This window comes from Bombyx mandarina, chromosome 05 (genome assembly GCF_030267445.1).
Source record: "Bombyx mandarina strain Sakado chromosome 05, ASM3026744v2".
NCBI classification, from domain to species: domain Eukaryota; kingdom Metazoa; phylum Arthropoda; class Insecta; order Lepidoptera; family Bombycidae; genus Bombyx; species Bombyx mandarina.
The window spans coordinates 3675548-3688640 of NC_143212.1; the positions used below are offsets into that span (position 1 = coordinate 3675548).

General features: G+C 35.4%; 1 protein-coding gene across 3 annotated transcripts in view; it reads left to right on the forward strand.

The window, feature by feature from the left end:
- conu (Rho GTPase-activating protein conundrum) overlaps positions 1–13093 on the forward strand; it is a 137504-nt gene that overhangs the window by 109305 nt on the left and 15106 nt on the right. For all 3 annotated transcript variants that reach the window (XM_089727311.1, XM_089727312.1, XM_089727313.1), the window contains one exon: positions 8119–8357. In XM_089727311.1, the coding sequence (XP_089583437.1) occupies positions 8119–8357 (239 nt within the window). The remainder of the gene's footprint in view (positions 1–8118; positions 8358–13093) is intronic.

The window sequence follows — 13093 nt, forward strand, 5'->3', positions numbered from 1 at the left end:
CAATAACAGTATTAAAAATAAATCGCGGATGTGTACAATAATATCCTAAGCACAGTAAACAGTGAAAGATGAGAGTAGCAAATATTAACATTAGTTCGGGCCCATATTTATTACACATGTCATATAAATGTTAACAGGTTTTGTGTCAGTGTTGATGTTATTGGGATCGTTTGATAAAAGAAAATGTATCAATTTGGGAGCACGAAAAGCTTTCAGCACAATATTGTTTGCATCACGAATACATTTAATAGATTGTATTAAAATATTTGTAACGAAAACTTATATTTTTAATTAAGGACTTTTCAAATTATTATAAAACATTGTATAATATGTATAAGATTTATTGGAAGTAAGGCAGTTTTTTTGTAATTAGCTATATGTGCTTTCAGCTTTTTTATACTAGGTAGCGTCTCGATTGCGTAATATGTATGAAAAAGTATTTTTATTTTAATAAAAATCAAAACTCCCAATGGCATACCATAAGCTACTTAGACTCGTCTACCCTTTGCCAAAAATTACCTAAAAAAATAATTAGGAGAACTAACGAAAAGCACGCCAAATATCTCCGACTGCCTTATCCGACTGTTGCACTATGGTAATGATGAATGTAATGATTCTCGTATCAAACACGTGGCCATTAGGACGTAACCCACTGACTTCCTTGTTTAGTTCTTGACAGGCATCATCGAAACAGATCACGCATTGTATTTCTTGTATTTCATTCACGTTTGTAAGTAGCATTACGGTGTTCGTGTCAATTTTTTAGACCGTGGATTTTCTTTGAACGTATAGCGACAGATTGCGTAAGAAGTTTGAATCAGCATTTATCAGATGTCGGATCATATTTTCATCGCTAATCAGTGAACATTTGACGTCGCTTAGCCTATGACTAAAGGAATATCGAGAGGGAGAGATGTGCATTATTCATAAAACTTATCGTAATTTCGCGTAGTTTGAGTCATCGAGTGCAGAGATCACGTATACAATTATATGATCTTACCAGCGTCTGCAGTAACGATAAATATATCGAGATGTGAAAGTCTATTTGTTTTAAGCGACGCTTTTGCAACTGAACAGGGGAGCCATTTAAAGTGTAAAATTTGGAAAAAAATTATAACATTTTTTTTTATTCAGTTATTTGAATGGGGTTAATTGTAATGGAAGTTCAATTAAAAACATCGAATTGTTGATGCTAATACCAAATAAAACGGACCTTTAATTACAAATATTACTGGTGGTAGGACCATTTGTGAGTCCGCGCGGATAGGTACCACCGCCCCGCCTATTTCTGCCGTGAAGCAGTAATGCGTTTCGGTTTGAAGGGTGAGGCAGCCGTTGTAACTATACTGAGACTTTAGAACTTGTATCTCAAGGTGGGTGGCGCATTTACGTTATAATGGGCTCCAGTAACCACTTAACACCAGGTGGGCTGTGAGCTCGTCCACCCATCTAAGCAATAAAAAAAATATATGTAAATGTCGCGTATTAAGCGAAATGTCGCGTTTCACCCCTCGATATAGTTTTGACGAGTACGGGTTTTTTTAATTTTAATTTTATAAGTTCAATTGCCAGTACACCAATATACATACGGATGTGATAAAAAAACTCCGACATTTTTGTATGTGACGCCATTTTGTTTTTTAAAACACACGCCTTGCTTTATGTTACGTACTGCATTCATAAACACTTCAAACGCGGTTATAAATGCATACAATTATAACTATTTAGGCTATGTGCTACCGTTAGACGAACTCCCAATATGGGATACATTAGCAGACGGTTCTTTTTTAAGGATTTATAAAATGTAAATTGCTTTTGGCGCTAGCACGCATTGGTATTGGGAAAGCGACACTGGTGGTAGGACTTCTTGTGAGTCCGCGCGGGTGGGTACCACCACCCTGTCTATTTCTGCCGTGAAGCAGTAATGCGTTTCGGTTTTAAGGATGGGGCAGCCGTTGTAACTATACTTGAGACCTTAGAACTTATATCTCAAGGTGGGTGGCGCATTTACGTTGTGGATGTCTATGGGCTCCAGTAACCACTTAACACCAGGTGGGCTGTGAGCTCGTCCATCCATCTCAGCAATAAAAAAAAAGCGAGAAAATTGATAATTGTAACGTGAAAAGAAAAAAAAACATAAAGCTTTAATGATAATTTAAATAATTATACACACTAATACTTGTCATACATTTCTCAATCAATTTTACCGCAGAAAGAACCTTGTCTTGAGATAGTATTCTCATTCGACATTTCGTTATAATTTTCTTAATATTTTCTGAGTGACTAACTATTTGTTTCGTCTTTTGAAACAAATGCTAATCGATGCTACGCATGCAGATACGGACTTTTTCATTCAGAATAAATTGGCTATTCAGATGGAGTAGACCTTGAGTGTGGTTTCGTTGGCCTCAAAGGCCACTTTAACATGACCTTAGCTCACAAATTAGTTGTGTCCCACAATTCCACCTGCCTTATAACAATATGTACAAAAGTATGAGTGCTACTGAAACGGGAGCTTACCCTTTACATTGGTCGCACATGGTTTTAAAAATTCCAATTTATAGTACATCTGTGGTAGAACCTCTTGTGAGTCCGCGCGGGTAGGTACCACCACCTTGCCTATATCTGCCGTGAAGCAGTAATGCGTTTCGGTTTGAAGGATGAGGCAGTCGTTGTAACTATACTGAGATCTTAGAACTTATATCTCAAGGTGGGTGGCGCATTTACGTTGTAGATGTCCATGGGCTACAGTAACCACTTAACACCAGGTGGGCTGTGAGCTCGTCCACCCATCTAAGCAATAAAAAAATCTCTGGCTCTCGTTCTCGTGGCGATAATACTATATTAAATATCAATATATATTGGTCGAAATGTAAACTTTTCAATAGCAAAAATATGAATTGGATGCTGCAGTTTTTGCGTGATTTATACATATATTTACATAAAATACAAATATACAACAAACAAATAAAACTTAAAAATTGAAGGTAAAAAATCTTGCGTTAAAGAGTACAAGATATAAACATTATGGTGTTGTATTTTTCTTACTTGTGTAGGATTAGATAGATCGGTCAGTAATGAATGATTGTAAAAAAACGTTATTAATATTTAATGCATATTTAAACGTTCGTTAAAACTTAAAAAATCCTTGTAAAATATTTAATAAAAATCTGGCAGCCCTGTGCGAATAAAAATATACGTCACAGATAGGTACGTTATTGATTTTGGCAACTGTATTGTTTTTATTTAGTATTTAGTTCAGTGTTGCAAGTGTACTACGGATTGTGATTTAGTAGAAATTGTGAAAATACAAATAAATATTTATGTGTGTCATGGGTGCTTTGTGTCGTTTCCGCGCGATATATAATGTCGGTAAGTTGAGTTATGGGGGATTAATAAATACGTGTTTATAATTTTTAAAAGTCTTACTTTTTTATTCTTTATTTATTTATACTTTATTTCAGTTTTCCATAACAACCATAACATTTTGTTAGTAAGAATTACTTATAATCTATGTTAGTAAATTAAAAAGTCCAACACATAACTATCATTATATACAATTTATATCGTAACATTTTTTTTTCTCCTTCCAAGTGCCTGCTACAAAGGCTATTAATCAGCAGTCCCTCGGTCTTGCTCGATATGATTTAATAATGAAATAATGCTAAGTTTCTAAAAAGTAAACAGTTTTTTAGTATCGTTGGTACAGTGGTGAGTAAGCACGACAACCGGGTTCAATTCCCGGCTGGAGCTTGTATTACTAAAATATCCGAATGTTCTTCTCATCTTTTGTGTGTGTTCCCGTTTACCTTAACACACACATACACACACACACAAAACAAATAAGATGTGGAAGTTTTGAGCTAATGTTAAATTTTTGTGGTCAATGAAGACTAACAATTATTTTATTATAATACCCTTATAATAAAGAAATAAACAGGATGTTGAATGAATAGTAGGTTTTAACTGTGCTTATTGGAATTGGGTTTTCATTCAATTGTAATCTTTGTGATTAGTACAAGTAGTTAAAAGTTGATAACAATTAAATCTACAAATTACTACTATATGCAACAAAAACAAATCGATTACTAGTAATTACTACTACCAGTAACTAATTACTACTAGTAGTAATTACTACCATCAAATCGACTCGATCGGGCCCTCGGTGGTTAATTTATACGACTTACTTAAATGAGCGATAATGTCTTATATTAAGTCGATAATGTCTTATATTAAGAAGATAACATTAAATACTTTTTTACTGCAAATCCCTGTTTATGTTGTACTGTCTCATATTGCAATAAGTTAGGCTTATTTCGAGCACATTGCTAACGAAGGGAAATAAAACTAAGAAGGTTTGATTTGGCTCTTGCCGTTATAAAGTTTATGCGAGCTTTGTTTGGAGATGAGACTTTGGGTAGGGGACGACACGAATGATTTACTGGTGTCAGGACGTATTTAGAGTCCGCAGGAGTAGCTACCACAACGCTGGCTATTTTTGCCGCCAAGCAATAATGCGTTCCAGTTTCAAAATGCGATAACCGTTACAGTTAACTTCGATTTGTCTCAAGTCATATCAAAAGATTAACAGTGGCAGGCACCGATAACCCATTACACCAGGCGGGCCGTCAGCTTGTTCCCCTATGGAGTTCATTTAAGAATATGCCAGAGCTGAAAGCGCCCAGCCATTGTTTACTCAGTCCCTAAACAGTAAGTCAAGATAAAATTATTTGAGTTAGATAATATAATAATTTGGTTTTCGGAAATGTTTATGTGAACTTTCCGATAGACCACTAGAATGAGACTTAAAATAAATAAAATATAAATGTTCAATCATTATTAAATATATCAGTAACTTTGTTTTTTGCTTTAAAACCCACGTTAAGAACAAAAGAGTTTTGAAGTTAATAATAAATACTCTACAAACTTTAAGTTTTGTAGGATGCGTGCGGCTCAATAAAATTTAAATACTTTCACAGTAAAATCTCGTCGCTGTTTTGACTAAAATATTCCGAATCACGGAAATTCTAAAAAGAAGAACATTTAAAAGTGTTATGGTGTCTTTGACCTCTACGATGTTGATAGTTTTTTGTAATACTTAACGAACATCAAAGTAATAACAATTTATTGATAGGAAAAATGTGTTATTACGTATTATTTTTAAACTTATTTAACTCGTTGATTCTGAACATGATTCGTTCTGTAATATTAAATCGCATTCTTTGTTTCGTAAGTGCTAAATTTACTGGTGGTAGGGCCTTTTGTGAGTCCGCGCGGGTAGGTACCACTACCCTGAGTGACTTTTTCTGCCGTGAAGCAGTAATGCGTTTCGGCTTGAAGGGTGGGGCAGCCGTTGTAACTATATTGAGACCTTAGAACTTGTATCTCAAGGTGGGTGGCGCATTTACGTTGTAGATGTCTATGGGCTCCAGTAACCACTTAACACCAGGTGGGCTGTGAGCTCGTCCACACATCTAAGCAATAAAAATAAATAAATAAAAACTTAATAACTCTAGAGCACCAATTACATAGTAGGCCATCTCTAATCTTTGTACATCTTTGTATATCCAGATTCATCCACGTGTTTTTTTAATTTGCTTCAGTAATAAATAACTATGCAATACCCGCTTGAAGTTTTTACTTGTGCTCTCATTTGGCAAATTGAAGTTCTTACTTGTGCTTGTGCTCTCATTTCACAAATACAATTTAATAACACAAATCTACTAAATTAGGATTAATTTAGATGCTTAATTTTCATTTTCCTGTTGGAAAGACCTCATTTCGTGTTTATTTATCCACAAGCTTATTTGTGAGCGTAGATACATCCTGCATCTGAAATAAACCGCCCGCACAGAAATAATCTAACGCTGCACGCGACTTCCTACATATTTTAGTCTAGTGTTTAATTTTACACGTATCTAAAGGCAGATAGAGTAAAATAAAATTTGTAGAAAATTACATAAGATATTGAATTGTCTAAAGAAAAAAAGGAACAAAAATTAAAGCCAATTTAATTAACAATGAAAATTAATGACACAAAGTTCATAGCAATCCGTTGAAAAATTTTTCAGTGATATTTAAATTTAACAGTATCGTTTAGGAATAAATTATATTACATTAAATTATATTGTATTATTTTTCCATATCCATAAACATGACCACTATAATACGCCTACTAAACTATAAAATATAGGCAAAGGAACAAACTAACGAATTGCTATACTTAAAGATTTTTTTTGTTTTCAGTCGAAACTTTTCTTTGTTACATTATTAGCAAGTTAAATTGATCAAATATATCCGCTCTAAACCAGGCAGACCCGACAGTTAACTAAAACACAACAAGATACGTTCAACTGTTGACTGACTCAACTCCTATATTTAGCAAGCACTTGCACTGGCGCTCAGAGCATCAGCGACATTTTATAGAAGACACTTCTTTTTGGGTTTTTTTTAAGTTCGTTAAAAATATTCAACGAAAATGTGATCTATATATATAAAAATGAAACCCGTTTTCCGTTGTCACGACATAACATGAAAACGGCTTGACCGATTTGGCTAATTTTGGTCTTGAATTATTCGTGGAAGTTCAGAGAAGGTTTAAAATTTGAATAAATATGAAAATGCTTGGAATTAAATAAAAATAAACAATTTTGTTTTTCCTTTGATGTGCTGTCGGACGGATATTATTCCTTTTGTTTGTTTTAAGTTTATTTTATTATACAAAAGTTTAGGTTTTTTATTTATCGATTGAGGCACTACGAAGTCTGCCGGGTCAGCTAGTAGTTGATATATTTAAAAGTAGTCTTCTTATATCAGAGATAATAACTCGCGGTACCCAACAATGCAAATTACACCTTCATCACAACAGAGGGATTTAAACTTACATTTTGGTGTCTAAAATGCTCATTGTTTTTAAACTGATAACATTTTCATAAAAAAATGTGCAACACTGTGTTTACGCTGTATTAAAATTTATTTCATATGCTAACCATAATTTTTTACATATGCGCGCGAAAATAATGCAAATCACGGCGGCCATTGCCACTATGTAGTTGCGCAGGTTACCAAAGAGTATATCTAACAATGTAGTTTTTTTCATTTTTAATTAATATAGATTTTATCTATGATCGGTCTGCATGAGGATCGGTTCTACGACCTTCGATTTTTTGTAATCGTATTTTAATTTAGCGTCAGAAAAAAGTTGTAAGTCATGTTTCTATTGTACGTAGATAAAAAAAAGCACGAAGAAGGTTATTCACTTGCACAAAAAACGTTATAATTGTAAATTGCTATTTAATTTGTTATTTAAACACATCGGTAGCGGGCTCTCGGTTGGATTTCAGTCTTAGCTGTTTCACTGCAAGGCACTTTGGTCTGGAGGGATGTGAAACGTTTCACACATACTCCAATACACTTAAGAACAAAAATCTATGAGTGGTGGTTCATAGTATCTATATCTATAAATTAGTATCTACTGTATTGACAATGGCATTCAATGGCATCATACTGTTATAGTACTTTTGACAAAGTTTTATCTGTTTATATGCCATTAAAAATAATGTGTAAATCGGAGCCATAAACTCCATTAACGGTGATATCAATGAAAAACCCTTGTTTGTATAGTATTTCGCCTGTAGATTTCATTATTATGGGCAATAACAAAGTTTTAGTGACGTAAATACTGTATTTTATCTATACTGTGGAGGGTGTTATACGAAAAACCCTTTGCTCATATTATAACACTATCAGAAAAGATAGATTTCAGTTTTTTCAACGCTATTCTTCCTTAGCGTAGATAATATTACTAGGCGAATCCGGTCGCTTTGATGATCGATTTTTTTTAATTTGATCCAATCTACTATGCTTAGAAAATCAGATGTACTGTATCAATGCTCTGTACGGATACCAACCACTAGGCGAAACTGAACTATTCCCGAAAAAGTTCCTAAGTTCAGCCGTTTCGGAGTCTTTAGGGAATAGACACACACATCGATTTTTAAACATTATAGATTATACTTGTTTCTCAATTATGATTATGAATATGAAAGAGACAGACAAACATGTTTATTCTTGTTGTTTAGCGGTTGAATAATCTTAATTTTCTTTTTGTTGAAACAGAAGGCGAGTTCGAAACGGAATGGTTGCAGGCCGCAGGGCTGGGATCCCTCGCGGCTCCGTTCCAAGCTGGTCTGGAGGTCACCGAGGCCCAGCTGGGTGAGGCGGTGCGGCCTTTACCCAGGGAGCAGGCTGCAGCCGTGAGGCGACGCGTCAGGAGACTCAACAGGACTGTGAGGAGACGTCGCGCGGCTTCCAGGGCCAGGAAGCCGGATATAAGGGATGTCTTCCGGGACTTAGAGGTTGGTACATACCATATACATACAACCGTTTATAAGAAAGCCCGCTCGTTCGAATTTCGGTGCTTACTCTCCCTTAAACAGAATCCTTTGGGACTACAAAAATGTCCACGGTAGCGCGGTCTCCGTTAATGTTCCTTCGGAGTTGTCCGATTGCGCTGAACTAATTTTAAGTAAAATATATGTTTTTTCTGATTGTCTCACAACTTACAGGAAAATTCTGTCGCGGATCATTTCCCAATTAAATATAAATTAATCTTAAGCAATGAATCAAATGTAAATGTAATGTAATGTAAAATCTTAGTTATATATATTTTTTTATTTTTGTTGTTAATGCACTGTCGATTGCACCTATAATTGAGGTGACATCTGCCATGAACTTTTGTCAATTTTGTATTGATGATCACTTTGTTGGTGCAACTTAATAAATAAATAAATAAATAAATATTGAGTGTGCAGGCTGTTCATTTGTTGTAAGTGATATTTCGCTTAACACGCGACGTTTTTCTTTGTAATTAAAGGTACTCTATATTTGGTGTTATATGGTATCAACTCACGATTTATTAACGGTGCTTTTAGGCTTTTAGGTAGGTTCTAAGCATCGGTCTGCGTCTTTGTCGAACCCGTCGCTTACGACGAGTGAATTAACCCACAGACACAGCCCACTGAGTTTCTCGCCGGATATTCTCAGAGGGTCGCGTTTCCGATCCGGTGGTAGATTCTGCGAAGCACTGCTCTTGTTAGGGCCAGTGTTAGCAACACTCCGGTTTGAGCCCCGTGAACCTACACGTTAGGGTGAAGCTGATATAGCCTCTCAAGGCTATCAGCATAGGTAGGAGGAAAAAAAAAGTATCAACCATTTGATCTTTGCAGTTTAATTTCAATTACGTTTACCACATTGGAAATAGCTGAAGTAGTTTTTTTGTCATTTAGGTGATTTGTATAACGGGTTGCAGTCACCTATTATGGAATGTGTAGAAATAAAAGTAAATTGGTAGCTAATGAGTTATTGCAGAACGACCGACGCTACCAACTGTACGCTTTGTGAAATCGTGGTGGCCTAAAGGATAAGACGTCCGGTGCATTCGTATTTAGCGATGCACCGGTGTTCGAATCCCGCATGCGGGTACCAATTTTTCTAATGAAACACGTACTTGACAAATGTTCACAATTGACTCCACGGTGAAGGAATAACATCGTTTAATAAAAATTAAACCCGCAAAATTATAATTTGCGTAATTACTGGTGGTAGGTCCCTTTGCAAGTCCGCATGGGTAGGTACCACCGCCCCGCCTATTTCTGCCGTGAAGCAGTAATGCGTTTCGGTTTGAAGTGTGGGGTAGCCGTTGTAACTATAATGTGACCTTAGAACTTATATCTCAAGGTGGGCGGCGCATTTACGTTGTAGATGTCTAAGGGCTCCAGTAACCACTTAAAACCGGGTGGGCTGTGAAATCGTCCAGCCATCTAAGCAATAAAAAAAACACACTGTCGTAATACAGAAAGTGTGGTACAAAATATATAAAAACCCTACAGTCATATTTTTTCCAACCTTTAAACTTTAAATGATACTTCTGTAAAGTTACAAAAATGTTGCTTTACACCAAATATCCTTTCACCTGTCAATATATATACTTTATACCAACCTGAATCGTGGATAACCGCCATTACCGCCACGATATATGATATTATGTATCGAGATGTCTTCTATCAAAATTTCAATGACTTATCTTAAATCAACATCACTCGTATCAAACAGTTCGCTCGTATTTATTAGATTGGTTCTATTTACTCTTATAAATTTGTCATGTGAACGAATGCAGATCGTATGTAGGTGTCACAGCTATTATACTCTGTAACTATAACAATTCATAATATATCATTATTAACTGGAGGTGGGAAGTATTGACCAAGCACCGTATAGACCGGTTTAATAGGTGGGCCGTCATCCAAGACAATTGGGATTTTGATCTCATGTCGGCATGTAGGTGGCGGTATACATCTTAAAAATCTGCCCATATAGATCTTGGACGGTTGATCTATTCTTATTTTAAATGCCTGTTTTTTTTTCGATAAACCGTTAAATGACGGTATTTAGAGAGAAAAAAAAACACGATATGATACGATGCTAAGATAGGTCGTATAATAATTAAAAGATACCATTTCTAAGCGTATCGACGAATACAGAGCAGTCTCCATAGACATAACCCACTGAGTTTTTCGTTGGATCTACTCAGTGGGTCGCGATTCCGATCCGGTGGTAGATACAGCTCTTGCTAGGGCCAGTGTTAGCAAATTCTTTCAAGTTGAGCCCGTGAAATAACCTATCGTTGCGTGAGTATCTGAAATAGCCCCATACTACCAGCGATTAGGTATGGGGAAATAGAGAGCAGTCATATTTTTAAAGTAAACAGAAGTATCTAGTGACCGTGTATTAGGGACAGATAAAGCGCGCTCCTTAGATAACAATTAACTCGGCTTACTTAGGTAATAATTAACTGCCGGAGAACTTACAGTGACTTGTTTTGATTTCTATTACCCGAAGTTATAGCTTCTCTGTACCAAATACGTATTTGATTAATAAAATTGGTACCAATCTGCGGGGTTTGAATACCCTTGTATAGTTCATCATCATCATCATCTGTTTACTAATCTACAAATTCAAAGGCTACACTATAGTTTTCCGAAGATCACTAACACTGATTGGAACAATCAATTAAGAATGCTCATACTTGAAAGAAAAAAAAACCTTGATAAACATTTCAATTTGGTAGCGGTTTGTCGACAATCACCGTAGCTAACGTGTTTTAAACTAATGGCAATTCCGATCGCTTTTCTACCGCCATTACAACACATCTCTATTAAGAGACCATTGTGACTAGTAGATAACGAACTCGGCATAATGCTAATGGCATTGCAGCGATAGGGTTGTGATAATCACAAATCTAATGACGTAATTATATTATATTTAATGAAAAAGATTGAGGGTCCCCAGTCAGAATTGAACTTTATCAGTAGTACACAATTTATTATTGAAATGCCACATGTCGTCATCTTCAGCAATGAAGCTGAAGCTTAAGTTACATTGAAATAACGTCTACTGTTTATTACCACCACTTGACCACTCTGAATATTGTCAATAAACTTTAACATACCAGCTGAATCTTTTTCTGCATTTCTTTAAATAAAAACGGTTGTCTGGAAAATATCATTAATTGTATTTTGAGGTGGAATAAGGTACTTACTCTTTTTCACTCTCTCTATTTTCCTTATTAACGGAATATATTATTAATGTCCGGTAGAAATAGACGGTCCGCCCAGGCGTATGCTGTCGTACCAGAACCGGGCTCACAAGACGGATAATGGCGAATTTGATGCTTAAAAGTGTTTGTGTATGCCTACCCAATATGGCCTAATTGTTATTAAACTAAATACTTGGCTTGGAGGTTCAGGTTGCGTAGTGGAAATGCATTCTGTCATTTTACGGTCACGTCATTAATGAACCGGGTGTCCATTGCGGCTTCTAATGCGAGTTTAATTGTTAGATACATTTTTTTGTTCGTTCAACGCTGACGTCTAATTACGTTTAGGCTGTTTGAAATATTTTTTATTTGCGTAAATAAATTTTAAGTGAGCGACACTAAGTGAACTGTAAACATTCTCTTATCGATTTTAAATCGATAATATATATTTAATATTATACCCAATTCGTTTTGTTAGTGAATAATGCGAATGTATATTGTTCTAGTACCTAATACAAGTTTCATGAAATTTATTATGTGTAATTATAAAACCGAACGCACATTAATTTAGACGTAAATTGCACGGCGTCCGGTTTTCGCAACTTCGTTTTCGTTCTAATGTTGGACAGTGCAGTTGTTTACACTTAGCTGAAAAAAAGTCAGTCAAATCGTTGGATTGTGAAGGAAGTTTTCGGTGCCAAATTTGAAAAAAAAAATGAATTAGAACAAAACGTGTTTTTCTTTTTTTAAATATGACTGAATTTCGGACAGTGTACTTAATAATCATGTTTATAAATTGTTCTTTTATAAATTTAAATTTTTAAGTCTCTGTAAAAATAAGGATTCGTATTGTAAAAATGATTTGTGATTCAATGAAATCGAAAATATGCGAAAAAATCGAGAACTGCAAGGGTTTCGCCCTTCTGAGAACGTATTTAGAGGTTTGGGTGAGTTTTATTAAGATATTATAAAACTTATTTAATTTCATCAAAAAATATTCAAAGCTTTAAAAAGTGTTCAAGTTGTTAAAGTTGTTTTCACTTCAGAAACATGTTTGTTTTAGTGGACTACAATCGAATCATTGTTTTTGGGATCGCGTTCCAATTGTCGTCGTGATCACATTGAAATTTACAAAATGAATAAAGTTGAATAATTAAAAGTTCACTGGTGGTAGGACCTTTTGTGAGTCCGCGCGGGTAGGTACCACCGCCCTGCCTATTTCTGTCGTGAAGCAGTAATGCGTTTCGATTTGAAGGGTGGGGCAGCCGTTGTAAGTATACTGAGATCTTAGAAATTATATCTCAAGGTGGGTGGCGCATTTACGTTGTAAATGTCTATGGGCTCCAGTAACCACTCAGCACCAGGTGGGCTGTGAGATCGTCCAACCATCAAAGCAATAAAAAAAAAAAAATTTGGTCGCTTGCTGCTTACAAGTCGTTGATATAAAATTAAATTGAATATTGTGCTAATCAGGGACTATTTAAAAAAGGAATCGTC